A 17,067-nucleotide genomic window follows, 5' to 3' on the forward strand; every position below is an offset into this window, starting at 1 on the left:
CTTAGTGCCCACATGCTAGTTAATACAATCAATATTAGATTGGCAGTGATCGAGGCTTTGATCCTCCAGGGGAGGCTAGATGGCAGCATCTAGAAATCACATAGCTAAAGCTACAGCATAGGTGGAATGGAGAACGAGTGAGGGAATCAGAGAGAAGGGAAGGATTTAAGGAATGGGGTAGAGGGGCATGACTGTGAGTGAGGAACTAAGGGAGCAAATGAGTGAAGGGATGTAGGTGGGGGCAAGAGAGTGGCTGAGGGGACTGGGAGTGCCATAGGGTATAAATGAAAGAATTAGAGGAATGTTAAGGGAACAGAGTGAGCAAGGGGATTGCAGTAATAATTTAGTCTGGAAAATAATTTTAATTCTAGTTTTTATGTAACTTTTATTCTTTATTTTATTCTAGTTTTTGGTGGCAATGATTAGTTTTTATTCAGTCCTCTCCTAAAAAATTGTAGTTATTCAGTTCAGGAATCTCACAACAAAAAAATTTTAGTTTTAGCTTTCTTTTTTATTGAGAACAGACCAGACATATCACATGAACAATAAAACTGTTTGAATTTAGCATTTTGTTTCAGAATGCAAACCGTAACCGTAACCAATAGCACATGGCACAGTAATAGCACAGTAAGAAACAAAACAACACTGCAGGACCAGTGATTGGCTCAGCAGGAGGAGGCATGCAGTTGGCACTTGGGCCCACTTGGATCAGCAAGCATACAGATAGCAGATTGGGTGGGCCAGCACTGCAGGCATGCAGGCAGCAGATTGGGTGGGCCTAGGTGGATCACCAGGCACGCAGACAGCAGATTGCGTGGACCCAGTGGGCCAAGGCCAGCATTGCCCGCAGATGGCAGTTTTGGTGGCTTGAGTGGGCCAGCAGGCATGCAGTCTGCAGATCATAATGTGAGCAAGTGCAAAGTGATGCATGTGGGAAAGAGGAGTCAGAACTATATCTCTGTGATGCTGGGTTCTGTGTTAGGAGTCACTGCCCAGGAAAAGGATTTACTGTAGGTGTCATTGTTAAGGATATGTTGAAACCCTCAAGGTGAAGTGGAATTATCAGGAAAGGAATGGAAAACAAAGATGACAAGGTTAAAATGTCCTTGTATAATACTGTGCACAGTTCTGGTTGCCATAACTCAAAAAAGATATAGCGGAATTAGGAAAGGTACGAAGAAGGGCGACAAAAATGATAAAAGGAAGGGACGACTTCCCTATGAGGAAAGGCTAAAGCGGTTAGGGCTCTTCAGCTTGGAGAAGAGATGGTTCAGGGGTTGATATGATAGAGGTCTGTAAAATAATGAGTGGAGTTGAAAGGGAACCAACATACCGGAACCAGAGCAAATCTTCAATGGAAATCAAGCAGAAAAATTAACATCCATGGAAGTGAGCCTTGATGATGTACACAGGCAAATAGAAAAACTTAAAACTGACAAATCCCCTGGTCCGGATGGAATCCATCCAAGGGTTTTGAAGGAATTAAAGGAGGAGATAGCTGAACTACTGCAGCAAATTTGCAACCTATCCTTGAAAACAGGCATGATCCCGGAGGATTGGAAGATAGCCAACATCACGCCCATCTTTAAAAAGGGATCAAGAGGTGACCCGGGAAACTACAGACTGGTGAGTCTGACCTCAGTTCCGTGGAAAAGGGTGGAAGCACTGATAAAAGAAAACATCGATGAACATTTGGATAGAAACGAACTTCTGAAAACAAGCCAACATGGTTTCTGCAGGGGGAGATCGTGCCTAACTAACTTATTGCACTTCTTCGAAGGAATTAACAAAAGGATGGACAGGGGAGACCCCATAGACATCATATACCTTGATTTCCAAAAAGCCTTTGACAAGGTGCCTCACGAACGTCTACTCCGGAAACTGAAGAATCATGGGGTGGATGGAGACGTACATAGATGGATCAGAAACTGGTTGGCAGGTAGGAAACAGAGGGTAGGGGTGAAGGGCCACTACTCGGACTGGATGAGGGTCACGAGTGGTGTTCCGCAGGGCTCGGTGCTTGGGCCGCTGCTATTTAATATATTCATAAATGATCTAGAAACAGGGACGAAGTGTGAGATAATAAAATTTGCGGACGATACAAAAATATTTAGTGGAGCTGGAACTAAAGAGGAATGCGAAGAATTGCAAAGGGACTTGAACAAACTGGGGGAATGGGTGGCGAGATGGCAGATGAAATTCAACGTTGAGAAATGTAAAGTATTGCATATGGGAAGCAGAAACCCAAGGTACAACTATACGATGGGAGGGATGTTACTGAATGAGAGTACCCAAGAAAGGGACTTGGGAGTAATGGTGGACATGACAATGAAGCCGACGGCACAGTGCGCAGCGGCTGCTAAGAAAGCAAATAGAATGCTAGGTATAATCAAGAAGGGTATTACAACCAGGACAAAAGAAGTTATCCTGCCATTGTATCGGGCGATGGTGCGTCCGCATCTGGAATACTGCGTCCAATATTGGTTGCCGTACCTTAAGAAGGATATGGCGTTACTCGAGAGGGTTCAGAGGAGAGTGACACGTCTGATAAAAGGGATGGAAAATCTTTCATAAGCTGAGAGATTGGAGAAACTGGGTCTCTTTTCCCTGGAGAAGAGGAGACTTAGAGGGGATATGATAGAGACTTATAAGATCATGAAGGGCATAGAGAGAGTAGAGAGGGACAGATTCTTCAAACTTTCTAAAAATAAAAGAACAAGAGGGCACTCGGAAAAGTTGAAAGGGGACAGATTCAAAACGAATGCTAGGAAGTTCTTCTTTACCCAACGAGTGGTGGACAACTGGAATGCGCTTCCAGAGGGCGTAATAGGGCAGAGTACAGTACTGGGGTTTAAGAAAGGATTGGACAATTTCTTGCTGGAAAAGGGGATAGAAGGGTATAAATAGAGGATTACTGCACAGGTCCTGGGCCTATTGGGCCACCGTGTGAGCGGAGTTCTGGGCATGATGGACCTCAGGTCTGACCCAGGAGAGGCATTGCTTATGTTCTTATGGAAGATGTGAATCGTTTGTTTGCTCTTTCCAAAAATACTAGGACTAGGGGGACATGCGATGAAGCTACTAAGTAGTAGATTTAAAACAAACCGGAGAAAATATTTCTTCACACAGCGTGTAATTAAACTCTGGAATTCGTTGACAGAAATGTGGTAAAATCAGTTAGCATCGTGGGGTTTATAAAAGGTTTGGATCATTTCCTTAAAGAGAAGTCCATAGGCCATTATTGATATGGCTTGAGGAAATCTACTGCTTATTCCTAGGATAAGCAGCATATCTGGGATCTAGCTAGGTACTTGGGACCTGGATTGGCCACTGTTGGAAACAAGACACTGGGCTTGGTGGACCTTTGGTGTGTCCCAGTATGGCAATTCTTATGTCCTTATATCTCTACAGTCTGTTGTATCTCCCTGACCTGTGCCAATATTGTTATCTAAGCATGTGTGTGGCTGCTGGTGTCGCAGGTCTCAGACAGATAGAGTAGACTGCAGAGCAAAAAGGCAGCAATTTTTTTCAGCGTTAGCAACAGACACTTGACCTCAGCTTGAGTAGGAGGACCCGTAGGAAGAGAAGACACTGTGGACAGCACTACACACTTATAATTCTCATTCTACTGTAAGGAATTTTCATGAAGTGGAATTAATAATTTTAGTTCTTATTCTATTCAGGTCTTTAAATTGTTTATTCGTACACATTTCTTGTTCTTACAAAACATAATTTTTGTTCTAGTTCTCTAGAACTAATGACCTAAAATGTTCGTTCTTATTCTCATTCATGAAAGTATCCCTGGGGGATTGGAGACACTATGAGATGTAATTGAGGGAGCTGGAGATATTGCAGGCTGTGAATAAGGAAACCAGAGGTGCACAGGAGGCTGGCGAGCAAGTAGGTGAACCAGTTAGAGGAGTGAGGGGGTCAGAACTGAGGAATGGGATAGAGTGAGGAAGTCAGAAGAGCTACAGGGTGTAAATGAAGGGATCAGAGATGCTATCAGTTTGGCCTGGGATGGAATCTTACCTGGGGGTTATCCATGTACCATAGCAGAAGGCTGGCCTCTGTGTCCAGGATGAAGTATCGCCGTAGGAACTTGCTGCTATTCTCATTTTGCTCGATATCTAGGAACCCACAGATGCGATTCTGTCGATCCACATAAGGCATTCCTGCTTCCTTCTAGCATTACCCTGAAAGACAGGTACCTATTCTTAAATAGGCTGCTTGAAAGCACAGAAAAATAAATACCACTATGAAATGTATGGTAGAATTCTCTTATAATGTTTTTAAATCCTTATTAGAAGGCCAATAACATTTGCCAGGAACATATTGGAAACTGGTCAGACTCATTCATCCGTATAACATTATTTTTCCCTGTCTGTCCCGGTGGGCTCACAATCTATCTAATGTACCTGGGGTATTAGGGGGACCAGGTGACCTGTCCAAGATCACAAGAAGCAGCACATGTCAGAACCCACAACCTCAGTGCGCCAAGGCTGCAGTTCCAGCTCTTGCACCACACTCTCAGACATAGTATTATAGAAGATAGCATGGCAAACATTGTCTGGCAGGGATGGCATGGTAAAATGTAATATGATAAACATGGTATGGCAGAAACATAGAAACATGATGGCAGATAAAGGCCAAATGGTCCATCTAGTCTGCCCATCCACAGCATCTACTATCTCCTCTTCTCCCTATTGGCTAAGGCTCTTAACATTTGCATCTCCTCTTCCTATAGGCTAAGGCTCTTTGCATTGTGATGTCATAGAACTTTATGGTTATAGAAACATTGTAACACGATGACAGATAAAGGCCAAATGGTCCATCTAGTCTGCCCGTCTGCAGTAACTATGATCTTTTTCTCTCTCTGAGAGATCCCACGTGCCTATCCCAGGCCCTTTTGAATTCAGACACAGTCTCTGTCTCCACCACCTCTTCTGGGAGACTGTTCCACGCATCTACCACCCTTTCTGAAAAAAGTATTTCCTTACATTACTCCGGAGCCTATCACCTCTTAACTTCATCCTATGCCCTCTCATTGCAGAGTTTCCTTTCAAATGAAAGAGACCCGATTCATGCGCATTTATATTACGTAGATATTTAAACGTCTCTATCATATCTCCCCTCTCCTGCCTTTCCTCCAAAGTATACATGTTGAGATCTTTAAGTTTGTCCCCATATGCCTTATGATGAAGACCACATACCATTTTAGTAGCCTTTCTCTGGACTGACTCCATCCTTTTTATATCTTTTTGAAGGTGCGGCCTCCAGAATTGTACACAATATTCTAAATGAGGTCTCATCAGAATCTTATACAGGGGCATCAATACCTCTTTTTTCCTACTGGCCATACCTCTCCCTATACAACCTAGCATCCTAGCTTTCGCCATCACCTTTTCAACCTGTTTGCTTTTGAGATGAAAGTGAGCACCACTACTTTCAAGTCAAAGTCTGTTTTCTATTTCAAGATGGTTTGGTCACTGCTTCTTTGAGTGAAGAAGGCAAACAGTTTTGGATCAGGATGACATTTATTGCAGAGGCTAGCTGGGGCCAGGTGTTGCCTCAGGTCAGTAGTGAATTTGGGATGCATGGTATCCAGCAAATTAGAGGGCAAATTGGGATCTCAGCTTATAGTTGAGTCAACACATCTAACCCCTCTCCCCTCCTCCACAGTGATTGGCATTACTACTTACCAGCAAGCTTGGACGCTGACGCTGACACAGAAAAATCTGCAAGCAGGGCCAGTCGGAGCATTTAGCATTTATGCATGCTCAGGGAGCCAGCAGACCTCGAGCATGCACAGATGCTCAAGGCCTTGGACGGGCTTTGCTTGCAGCTATTTTTGCGTCAGTGTCAACCTCCAGACTTACCGTTAAGTAGAAATGTTAGTCACTTCAGGGGGTTTGGTGGGGGAAAGAGAGAGATGTGCTGGTAACTGTGGGGGGAGGGAAGAGAGAAGTGTCAGTCACTGTGGGTTGCACTGGGTGGTCATATCGAAGGAGGATGACATGGTCTGAGGGATGCCCAAAGCAGAGAGTGGGGAAGCAGCCTGATGTTTGCCACCAGAAATGATGGTGGTCCATGAGGAGGTGAAGGCTTCACTGGCTATGCAAGTCCCAAAGAGGGAGGGAAACCAAGTGAGAGTTATTCGATAGGAATGCCATTTTCCTTATCACTTAGCTTCAATACCACTGGCTATTCATAGACTGGTTCCAAATTGCAACACCAATTCACACATTCCAGTCTTCTTATTTTCTTTTTTATATGATCCTCAGAGGGCTAGAGAACCCTTTTGGTTTATGTGACACAAATCACAATAACCCGATCGTCATAGGATCAATATTTTGTACTTTTTGATATTTTTAACAGCTTTTTCATATTTTATATTTTTTTAAATACTTAACTTAGTATATATAGTTGATGTTTGGGAGCGCCTCTACCAACACGCACAATCTTGAAACGTGCGTGTTGGTAGAGGCACTCCCAAACATCAACTATATATACTAAGTTAAGTATTTAAAAAATTATAAAATATGAAAAAGCTGTTAAAAATATCAAAAAGTACAAAATATTGATCCTATGACGATCGGGTTATTGTGATTTGTGTCACATAAGCCAAAAGGGTTCTCTAGCCCTCTGAGGATCATATAAAAAAGAAAATAAGAAGACTGGAATGTGTGAATTGGTGTTGCAATTTTCCTTATCACAGCATTGTACTGAAGATCAGTCAATGCAGGCGAGAGGGAAGTAGGAGAGAGGTGACAGTCATCATGGAAGGAGGAATACTTGAATATAAACCCTCAACTTACATTCGAGTTAACATTTTCCCCTTAATTTTAGGGGGAAAAAGCCGATTCGGCTTATAACTGGATGATCTTATATTCGAGTATATAAGATAACGTGTCTTGGTGGAAGTTATCAATGTTGGATACTATGAAGGAGTGACGTTAGCAATGTGGTCTACTGTTAAGATGTGTTCCTTTACTGTTAACTCCCATTATTAGTACCTAAGAGTAGGTTTCATTGCAAAAAATGAAACTTGGGTATAATATCACTTCTTAATAGTAACCCATGTTGATAAGTATGCCCCCTAAATCTACGACTACTACTACTTATCATTTGTATTGCATTGCTAGATGTATACAGCGCTGTACATTAAAACATTCAAGCGACAGTCCCTGCTTAGTAGAACTTACAGTCTAACCAAACAAACATGATAAGTTGGGGGTTAGAGTGTTTCTCAGCACTTGGGGGTTAGAAGTTAAAAGCAGCCTCGAAAATGTGAGTTTGGGTTTGAATACTGCCAGGGACAGAGCTTGACATACTAACTCAGGCAGTCTGTTCCAGCCACATGGTGCAGCAAGGGAGAAGGAATATAGTCTGGAGTTGGCAATAGAGGAGAAGGGTACAGATAAGAGAGACTTGCCCGATGAACAGAGAAAGAAGTCCAGACTGAGCTGAATCAAAAGAACTTGCCCTCCCCCATCATCCAAGAGTCAAAATGTTTGTCCATATAGCATTTTAAATGTAGAACTTTAGTCATCAGAGTTAGATATGCTGCAGGTAACGCTCACAGCTGATAGAGCACCCAGGGCTACCAGATGTCAGAAGGAGTGGTGGGTGGGTAAACTTAGCCAATATTAGTACAATAGCCGAGATAGACAAATGATGGCTTCCAACAGTTACTAATACTGATTCAAGGCATAGAACATAAGAACATAAGTATCGCCTCTGACAAGTCAGACCACAGGTCCATCGTGCCCAGCAGTCTGCTCCTGCGGCGGCCCCCCAGGTCAGTGACCTGTAAGTGATCCTTTATTTAAGACATTTTGCCCCATATGGGTCAGTTCTGACTGACTGCAACTTTTTTTTTTTTAATCTTTATTAAGTTTTCAAAGCTAACAAAAAGAGCAAAACAATATATATACAAATAATAATAATAAATCAAATAAGCACTTATAATCAATGAGTATTCATAGAATAATAAAACTCCCCCACCCAATCAACATTTTCATCAGGGAATAAAATCCATTAATACAACTTTAAAAAGAGAGAGAGAGAGAGAGAGAAAAAAAAAAGAAACTAGTGGAATCCAATACGGAAAAATAATACAGAATCAGGACTTCTAAGCCTAGCCCCACTATTGCAATTATTGAATAATCTCTGATTGTATGTCTCTAGGAATGACTATAAGCATGTTCTTCAGGTGATTGTTTTGTCCAGCCTTGATTATTGTCCAGCCTCTATTCATTGAGGAAACACGACCACATCACAGAGGCATACCTCAACTCACACTGGCTTCCAATTTCGGCAAGAATTCTATTCAAATTCTACTGTCTATTATTTAAAACAATAAATGGCGACAGCCCAACCTTCCTGAACAACCGCTTCATCCAAACTACCTCAACTAGACATAGGAAAACCCACACTGCATTCACGCACCCTCCAATCAAAGAAGTTAAACGGAAAAAACTATATGATGGCCTCCTAGCCACAAAAGCAGTAAAACTAGACAACCAAATCTCCAATCTACTGACAACGACCCCAGACTACAAAACGTTCAGAAAAGAAATAAAGGCACTACTGTTCAAGAAATTCCTGAAATTGACTTAATACTGCAAGCACCTTCCCATTTCCCCGAAGCATCCTGATCTACTCTTTACCTCCCCTGGAAATTGCCAGATATCGTCTTTTGTAATCCGCCTTGAACCACAAGGTAATGGCGGAATAGAAATTACTAATGTAATGCAAAATAATGTAATTATTGTAACCTAGTTTTTTTTAGGGGTTTCTGTGACTACAATGCATGCTTTACAAGTAACCCAAAATTCTATTATTTGAACCTTTTCTGGGGTGGGAAAATATGATCATGTGTCAGTTTATTATATTAAACTTTATTGGCTTAAAATGGAATACGAGGTGCAATACAAACTGTTACTACTAATTTATTTGAGCATTCCTCAGCAAGCACCAAAATACTTGATTGATATATTTTACCTTATGCTCTGCTTCAGAAGTTACGCTCTGCAGGACACTGTGATTTATATGTTCCAACAAGGACAGAAATAAGGTTATAAACAACTAGAGTTTTTTCATGTGCCAGTCCAGAAAGAATGGACCAAGCTCCCAGTCCATATAATGCAACAAGGAGAGGCGAATATTTTTTAAAGACTATTAAAACAGAATATATTCTGTAATATGAAGTATGGGTGTTGAAAAACTGTTTATTCTGTAGTGCAGTGTATCGCAAACTGTGTCATGGCACACGTGTGCCTCCTGAGAAATATAGAAATAATTAATAATAGCAGTAGTAGGAGAGGAGAGGTGGTGGCACCGGCTGACTGCTTATAAGATGTGCCTCTTGCCGCGAGAAGAACGTCCTATAGGCAATCAGCCGGCACCAGTGCCTCTCCTTCACTCCGGCCCTCTTCCCTTGACCCCCCCCATGGTAGCTCAGGGCCTGTCTGAAGGCCCTTCATGCACGTACGTGATGTCGATGTGATGACATCATGCATGAGCATGATGCCATCATGATGACATCATGCACTTCCAGGTGCCTCGAGCCACGACAGTACGGTTAGTGTGCCGGAGCTCAAAAAAGATTGCAAGACACTGCTGTAGTGGAATAATGGATATTGTGAGAAGACGTATTTCTTGTTGATTGACTGTATATGGGTGTCTGTTATATATATTATTATGTATGTGATTTTGTGATCGACTATAAATAAACAAACTATAAACTTTAGTAGCTCATGTGACCAGAACATGATCATATCTAGGACAATCATTGGTATAGAAAGAGGGGAGTACAGGAGGCATCTGCCCCCGCCCTCGTATTTCTTAGCCACTCACTTCTGCCTGATATTGCTCTATTCTTCTCCACTTGAGCATTCTGTTGGGTAATGCAAAAAAATTACTTCCCCTATCCCTTGGAAAAATTATTCTCTACACTGCTAATGTCAATCCCTTCTGGTGACCCAAGCCTGCAGTGATCAATGCTCTCCATGCTTGGTGATCCCAGACTGCATGTAATCATTGCTCTGTTCCTTCTGTCTTTGCTGTATTCAAGTTTCAAGTTTCAAGTTTTATTTAAATTTGATGGTTCGCTTAATATTTCTAAGCGAATTACATAAATATATACCGTAGTTGGGATAAAACATTAAAATTAAATTAACATTACTACATTAAATAAGTAAACAGGGCAATATTAAACTGACAATACAGACATAATGGACAATACTGGAATACATTGGTAAAAACGTAAGGGAAAAAAAGTTACAAAATTTTATATCCTAATAGGAAAAAAAGAAAGTTGGTAGGGGAGGGATAAAACACTAGGGTCGGGTTTAAAATACTGAAGTTTTAAATGATCATGTAAAGGAAGAAATTTTAGAGGTTAAATGAAGCTTTGAAGAGGAATGTTTTTAAGTTAGTTTTAAATAAATTAAGATCTTTAATGTTTCTAATATACAGAGGAAGGGTATTCCAGATAAGTGGTGCCTTAACTGAGAAGATATCATGGCGTCTGGTTCCTATTATTTTCAAAGATGGGACCATTAATAATTCTTGTGTATTAGACCGAAGAAAACGATTTGAAGTATGTGGAATTAGAAGACGGTTAATAAACTGTGGTTCATTAGTAGTTATTGTTTTAAATACAAGTAAAGCTATTTTATAAGTTATTCTTTGGTTGATAGGTAGCCAATGTGAATCTATTAAGTAAGGCGTTACATGATCATATTTCTTTCCGTGGTGAATTAATTTAATAGCAATATTTTGTATTATTTGTAGTCGTCTTTGTTCCTTGCATGTAATATTTAATAACAATGAATTACAGTAATCTAATCTAGAAATTATGAGAGAATGGACTAAAATGTTCAAGGATTTTGACTCTAGATACTTAGACATTGAGCGTATTAAACGTAAACGATAAAGACAACTTTTAACAATATTATTGATGTGCTCCTGATAAGACAATTTTGCATCAATTGTTACTCCTAAGATCTTGAGTGATGTTATTAGTTCAATTGTAGTGTTTTCAATTGAGAAAGGGGTGGAGGGTTTTATGTCCTGTCTAAAAGGAAAAAATAAGGCCTTTGTCTTAGATATATTTAAAGCTAATTTATTTTGAGTAAGCCAGTTTTTAATTTTTTCTAATTTTTGATTAATTTGATTTATATCATTAGAGTTTTCTGGGTTGAAAGCATGAATTAGTTGGATGTCGTCTGCATATGCGTAGGTGGTAAAACCTATGGATTGGCTTAAGTTAAGTAATGGGGCTAGAAAAATGTTAAATAATAAAGGGGATAAAATTGAACCCTGAGGGATTCCATAGTTGTGAGAAAAAGGTTCAGAAGCAATATTATTGAAACGTACCATAGAAGTTCGGTCAGATAGAAAAGAAGTAAACCATTGAAGTGATAATTCGCCAACGCCTATAGATTGCAATCTGTTTAAAAGAAGGGAATGATCGATGGTATCAAATGCAGCTGAAAGATCAAGAGAGAAAAGAATAACGGAATTATGATGATCGAGATTGTATATGATATTGGTTGTAAGTCCGATTAAGGAATATTCAGTGTTGTGATGTTTCCTGAAACCCGTTTGGTTAGGGTGCAATATGTTGGTGGAATTAACAAAGTCTGATAACTGATTGAAAATTACTTTTTCTGTGATTTTTGCTAGGAAAGGGATGTTGGCAATAGGGCGGTAGTTAGTAGGGTCGTCAAGGCTGACTTTATAGTCCTTTAATATGGGAGTTATTATTGATGTTTTCCAGTTTTTCGGTACTGTTCCTGAAGTTAAACTTTTTTAAATTAAAGAATGAATAAACTGTCCAAAACCAGAAAAGTGTTTCTTTAAAATTACTGGGGGTATGATCTCTGATAGGGAACTCTTTAAATTTAACTTTTGGATAATTGTTTTGATTTCTGATAGTGTTGGGATATTAAAGTTAGAGCATTTAGCACAAGGAATTTTAAAAGTATTGTGTGAATCAGGGGGGTTGGTTGGATGAGGGGGGAATTTGTTTCGTATGTTAATGATTTTATTGCAGAAGGTATCCGCCAAGCTTTTGGTGTTATCAGTGCACAGTACTCTACTGAGCGGAGGCCCCCCTCCTTATTCTTATTACCTAATAGCAATTTGGTGTTTCTCTGCTGCTCTTTACAATTCAGATTATCGTTGCCTTCCTCATCAACCTACCACTGCTTCTCCCCCTCTCCTACAAAATGAACATTCCGAGCCCCAAATAATATGCTTCCCATGTACCTCTGGGCGTACTTTGTTCTTTTATCACTCTGGGAAACAAGTATCTGCACTTCAGATCTGGCAGTCAGCTTAAGACCCTTGATCAGCGCATTTCCCCCAGAGTCTAACCACGTCCTACCCAACCCTCTCTGTTTGCTTATTAAACCTATCCAATTTTCCTCTGAAGTTTAGATCGTCTTTGCCTTAGGGGATGCCCCTTGGTTTGCTGTTCTGCTATTTTTACTTTAAGATTGTAAGCTCTTGGAGGCAGGGACTTATTGTAAACTGCCTTGAATATCATTTGGTGGTGGGTAAAAATAAATTCAAAAAGTATAAATGGTTATGTATTGTCTTTTAATTTTATGTATGTACCAACAGTTACCCGTTTAGTAGATAAGCAGGATAGAAATTTTTAAAATAAATAAAAGATAAAGATAGTGATTATATTCAATCTGTTCTCTCCTGGATAAGGTCAACAATAGCAGATATGCTCCCCTAGTGTGGAACTTGAAATGAACAGCTCAGAATTCCGAGCTCAGATGTCTGCATGAAGTGACTAACCTGCCATTTTGTGGTAAATGTCTCAGCCTTGTAAGTCAGTGATAGGGCCAAATTTTCTGGTCCACAAGGAAATCCAATTTTAAGACTACCAACTGGATCCAGTTCTTGACTTCCTCCTGTGCATGCTGGGACTTGTAGTTTTGCTTTTCTTAGGGACTACAATGGGGAAAATCTGAACTACAAGTCCCTGCAAATCTGGATCTAGTTAGCAGCCTTAACCAATAGCCTTAGTCTTATTTAGCCTTAGCTCCCACCTTTTTCAGCAGTAGCTCAAGGTAATTCAGGTACACTTGATATATTTCCCCTTTCCTAGAAGCTTTATGAACTAAATTTGTACCTCAGACAATGAAGAGTTAAGTGACTCGCCCAAGATCACAAGACATAGCAGTGGGATTGAATCAGGCTTTCAGCCTGGTGCTCTAACAATTAGGCTACTCCTCCACTCTGGACTCAATACTAGGCTCTCAGTACTACCATTAATCATATAAGAGCTCTTTCTCATTCCTTAAATATTTTTTAATCTCCAAGAACAGAAAATGTCCTTTTTTCCTTCCTTCCTCAAAACGCTGTCTTTCTAGGCCAGAATTTCAGATGGTAGGTAAGATTGTGCTGGTATCTGACCCACATCAGCTCTGGCAGATTGATCTGGTTCTGGTTTTGCTTCATAGTGTCTCCTGAATTTTAATTTCAGTTTCTCTTAGAAAGGCAAGGACAACTAGGCAAAGCTAGGACGGATTTAGCCTGTGGGAGTGGACTCAGGATACTAAACCTACTCCTATTCAAGGTGCCAGAATGAGCCTTAGAGGAGGCCTTCCAATTTGGCCTGGTTTTCAGAATTTCCACAATGAATATGCATGAGATAAATTTGCACATACTACCTCTTTTCTATGCAAATCTGTCTCATGCATATTCATTGTGGATATCCTGAAAATCAGACCAGATTGGAAGACCTCTTCTCTAAGGCTCATACTGGCACCCTGAGCAGGAGGGGTCTAGGACGATTCAGCATGGATGTTTCAGTGCGGCCGTTGTAATGGTGAGCGCTTACCTTGCTGAATTTGTGAGGTTTGAAAGAGAGGGGGGGTGGAATAACCCCCTCGCCCCATTGGTGCTTCTTTCCTTTCCCTTCACCCATCCTTGGTCTTCTTCTCCTGCCTTCACATCATCTGGTGACTTCAAGGTTTGAAAGAGGGGGACATAGCTCCCCCCCCAGTGCTTTTTTCCTTTCTCTTCATCCACCTGTGGTCATCTTCTCCTGCCTCTGCATTATCTGGTGACTTCAAGGTTTGAAGGGGTGAAGGGCATCATCACAGATCAATCAGGCGCATCGTAAGGTTTCCCTTTATATTGTAACAGAAAGCTGTCCAGAGGGAAGACTTCCTGGTAAAAGGTTGACTTTAAGAGGGTGTCTTAATATTAAGAGATGAAACAGCCCACGCTGAAAGGGCTGTGATGAATTGTCCCATATTGAAAAGACTGCTCTGATAGGGCCATGCTGAATTGTCCCATTCCCAAGCAGGAGTAGGCTTAGTATCTCACCTGAGTTCACTTCCACAGTCTTCTTTCAGTAGAAGCAATGCAATATTGGGCTCCTTTTACGAAGCCGCGTTAACAGCTTTATCGCATGCAACTTTTTATCATGCACTAACCCCTGTGCTAGCTGAAAAACTACTGCCTGCTCAAGAGGAGGTGGTAGTGACTAGCGCAGCTGGCACATTAGCGCGTGTTAAACCGCTAACGCGGTTTTGCAAAAGGAGCCCATTGTGAAAATCATGAAAACCTATCACAATCATTTCCGATTCTTAGTCCAATCTCTGTGGCCCACGGGCCACATGCGGCCCCGTGAAGTATTTTGTGCAGCCCCGGTCGAGGGCAATGCAGTATTTTCCTCTGCTGCCCCCAGGTGTTTACCATCTTGGGCTCCCTCCTGTCTTGCTGCAGCATTTGCACGGCCCCAGAAACATTTTTTTTTTTGCCAATTCGGCCCAGGGAAGCCGAAAGGTTGGACACCCCTGCTTTACATAATACTGCAATTCGGTTAATCTTCAAATTGAAAAAAGGAGACAGAATTACACCATTTGATAAAGCTTCATTGGCTTCCCATGGAAGCCAGAATACGGCTTAAATTTTTCTGTATTGTTTAAGATATATCAAGGAGAAGCACTATTGTATATGGTCTCTTTTGACATGCTATTCTGAAGCAGGATTATGTGGCTTAAAACAGAATTCCCCATTTCGACTTCCAGAGCTTAGAGGATTAAAAAAACAAATTATTTACCTCCACTGTTGCTTATCAAACTGCAAAACTTTGGAAAAATTTACCAGTTCAATTAACTTCTGATACTAATTATAAAAGGTTTAAGAAGGCTCTGAACACTTATCTGTTTAATGATAAAGTAGTAGCAAATTTAACACCTCACCCCCCTTTTACGAGGCTTTTTTATCACCGGCCGCGGCGGTTATTAGCTACGACACTCATAGAATTCCTATGAGAGTCAGAGCTAATACCACCATGGCCAGTGATAAAAAAGCCTAACGTGGCTTAGTAAAAGGGGAGGGGGGGGGGGTAATGTTGATTTTAAGATTGTAATTCTGGACACTGTATCCATTTCTTTGTTGAGGTATTTGTGATATGTAATTAAATGGTGTATTGTATTTTACCTCCAAATGACCTTGTGGGCAGCCTTATGGAATCCTACTTTAGAGTATAAGTAAGATCCAGCAGATAACAATAGCTGCAGCAGCCTCTATGCTGGCCTGTAGAATTTCACCCTTTAATGCAGTGGTTCCCAAACCTGTCCTGGGGGACCCCCCAGCCAGTCAGGTTTTCAAGATATCCCTAATGAATATGCATGAGAGAGATTTGCATATAATGGAAGTGACAGGTATGCAAATCTCTCTCATGCATATTCATTAGGGATATCTTGAAAACCTGACTGGCTGGGGGTCCCCCAGGACAGGTTTGGGAACCACTGCTTTAATGTAAGCAGTAAGTCACCCAGATGAACCCCCTATAAGCTGTCTCAGGTCTCATTTGCCCCACTGCATACAGGGAGTTGTAGTTCTGATTTTCCCTAAGACTGTTTCTCAGCCCAGTCCTCAGGGCATACCCAGCCAGTCAAGTTTTCAGGATACTCACAATGAATATGCATGAGATAGATATGCATACCAAAGAGGCAGCGCATGCATAGTCACTGAGACCCTGACTGGCTGGATGTGTCCCAAGAACTGGGTTGAAAAGTGCTGCCCTAAGAGAATCAAAACGACAACTCTTTGCATGCAATGGGACAAAACCAGAATTGGATCAACTTCTTCAATACCCCTGGGGTGAGGTGGCAATCCTCACATTCATGGAAACTAGCCTTTTACTACAACTACGACTAGCATTACCACTATTTATCATTGCTATTGCACTAATACCATATATACAAGGGCTGTTCAAAAAGTATCAGACCTTTATTCATAAAAAATACTCATATTCAGATACAACAATCTTATACCAACCTCCTTCAAAGTAGTCCCCTTGGGCTGCTACACACTTCTTCCAACGGTTCTGCCACTGTCGGAAGCAACGCTGGAACGCCTCTTTGAGATTGCTTGCAACTGGTCCGTCACATTCTGCATGATGTCTTTTCTTGACTGAAATCTGGTCCCTTTCAGGGGCATTTTCAGCTTGGGGAAAAGCCAAAAGTCACAAGGAGCCATGTCGTGAGAGTAGGGAGCCTGAGGAATCACAGGTGTGTTGTGTTTGGCCAGGAAACTCAAATGTGAAGAATGGGCAGGTACGTTATTGTAATAGAGCTGCCAATTGCCCGCTGCCCACAGGTCCGGCTGTTTGCGTCTCACAGCATTACGAAGGTGACGCAGAACCTCTTGGTAGCAGTACCCCTTGGTGATGAGACGATCTTGCATCACCAGGGTCTTCACTTGATCAATGACAATCTCATTTCTGGATGTTGAGGGCCTACTAGAATGTGCTTCACTCTCCACTGATGTGTGGCCATCTCTGAAGCGGTTGTACCATTCCTTTATCTGTGTGGTACCCATTGCTTCGTCCCTGCAGGCCTGTCGAATTTTGTGGATTGTTTCCACTTGAGAATCGCCAAGCTTTACACAAAATTTAATGCAGTAGCGCTGTTCAACTTTTTCTGTCATTTTGTTAAAAATGAAAATCGGACAGCGCTCACTTATATTTCATTACTCATCGGCAGTCTGCCGGCGACTGACAGCTTCTATAGGCGGGAAAAA

At 41.3% G+C, this 17,067-nt stretch overlaps 1 protein-coding gene across 4 annotated transcripts in view; it reads right to left on the bottom strand.

The window, feature by feature from the left end:
* The window catches only part of PLEKHA2 (pleckstrin homology domain containing A2), a 125,378-nt gene that overhangs the window by 94,850 nt on the left and 13,461 nt on the right, over window positions 1-17,067 (bottom strand). For all 4 annotated transcript variants that reach the window (XR_004539966.1, XM_033950288.1, XM_033950286.1 and 1 more), the window contains one exon: window positions 4,033-4,196. Coding sequence is in view for 3 of the 4 variants with exons in the window: in XM_033950288.1 (XP_033806179.1) it covers window positions 4,033-4,173 (141 nt within the window). In the remaining variant the exon portion in view is untranslated. The remainder of the gene's footprint in view (window positions 1-4,032; window positions 4,197-17,067) is intronic.

Source organism: Geotrypetes seraphini, chromosome 6 (genome assembly GCF_902459505.1).
Source record: "Geotrypetes seraphini chromosome 6, aGeoSer1.1, whole genome shotgun sequence".
NCBI classification, from domain to species: domain Eukaryota; kingdom Metazoa; phylum Chordata; class Amphibia; order Gymnophiona; family Dermophiidae; genus Geotrypetes; species Geotrypetes seraphini.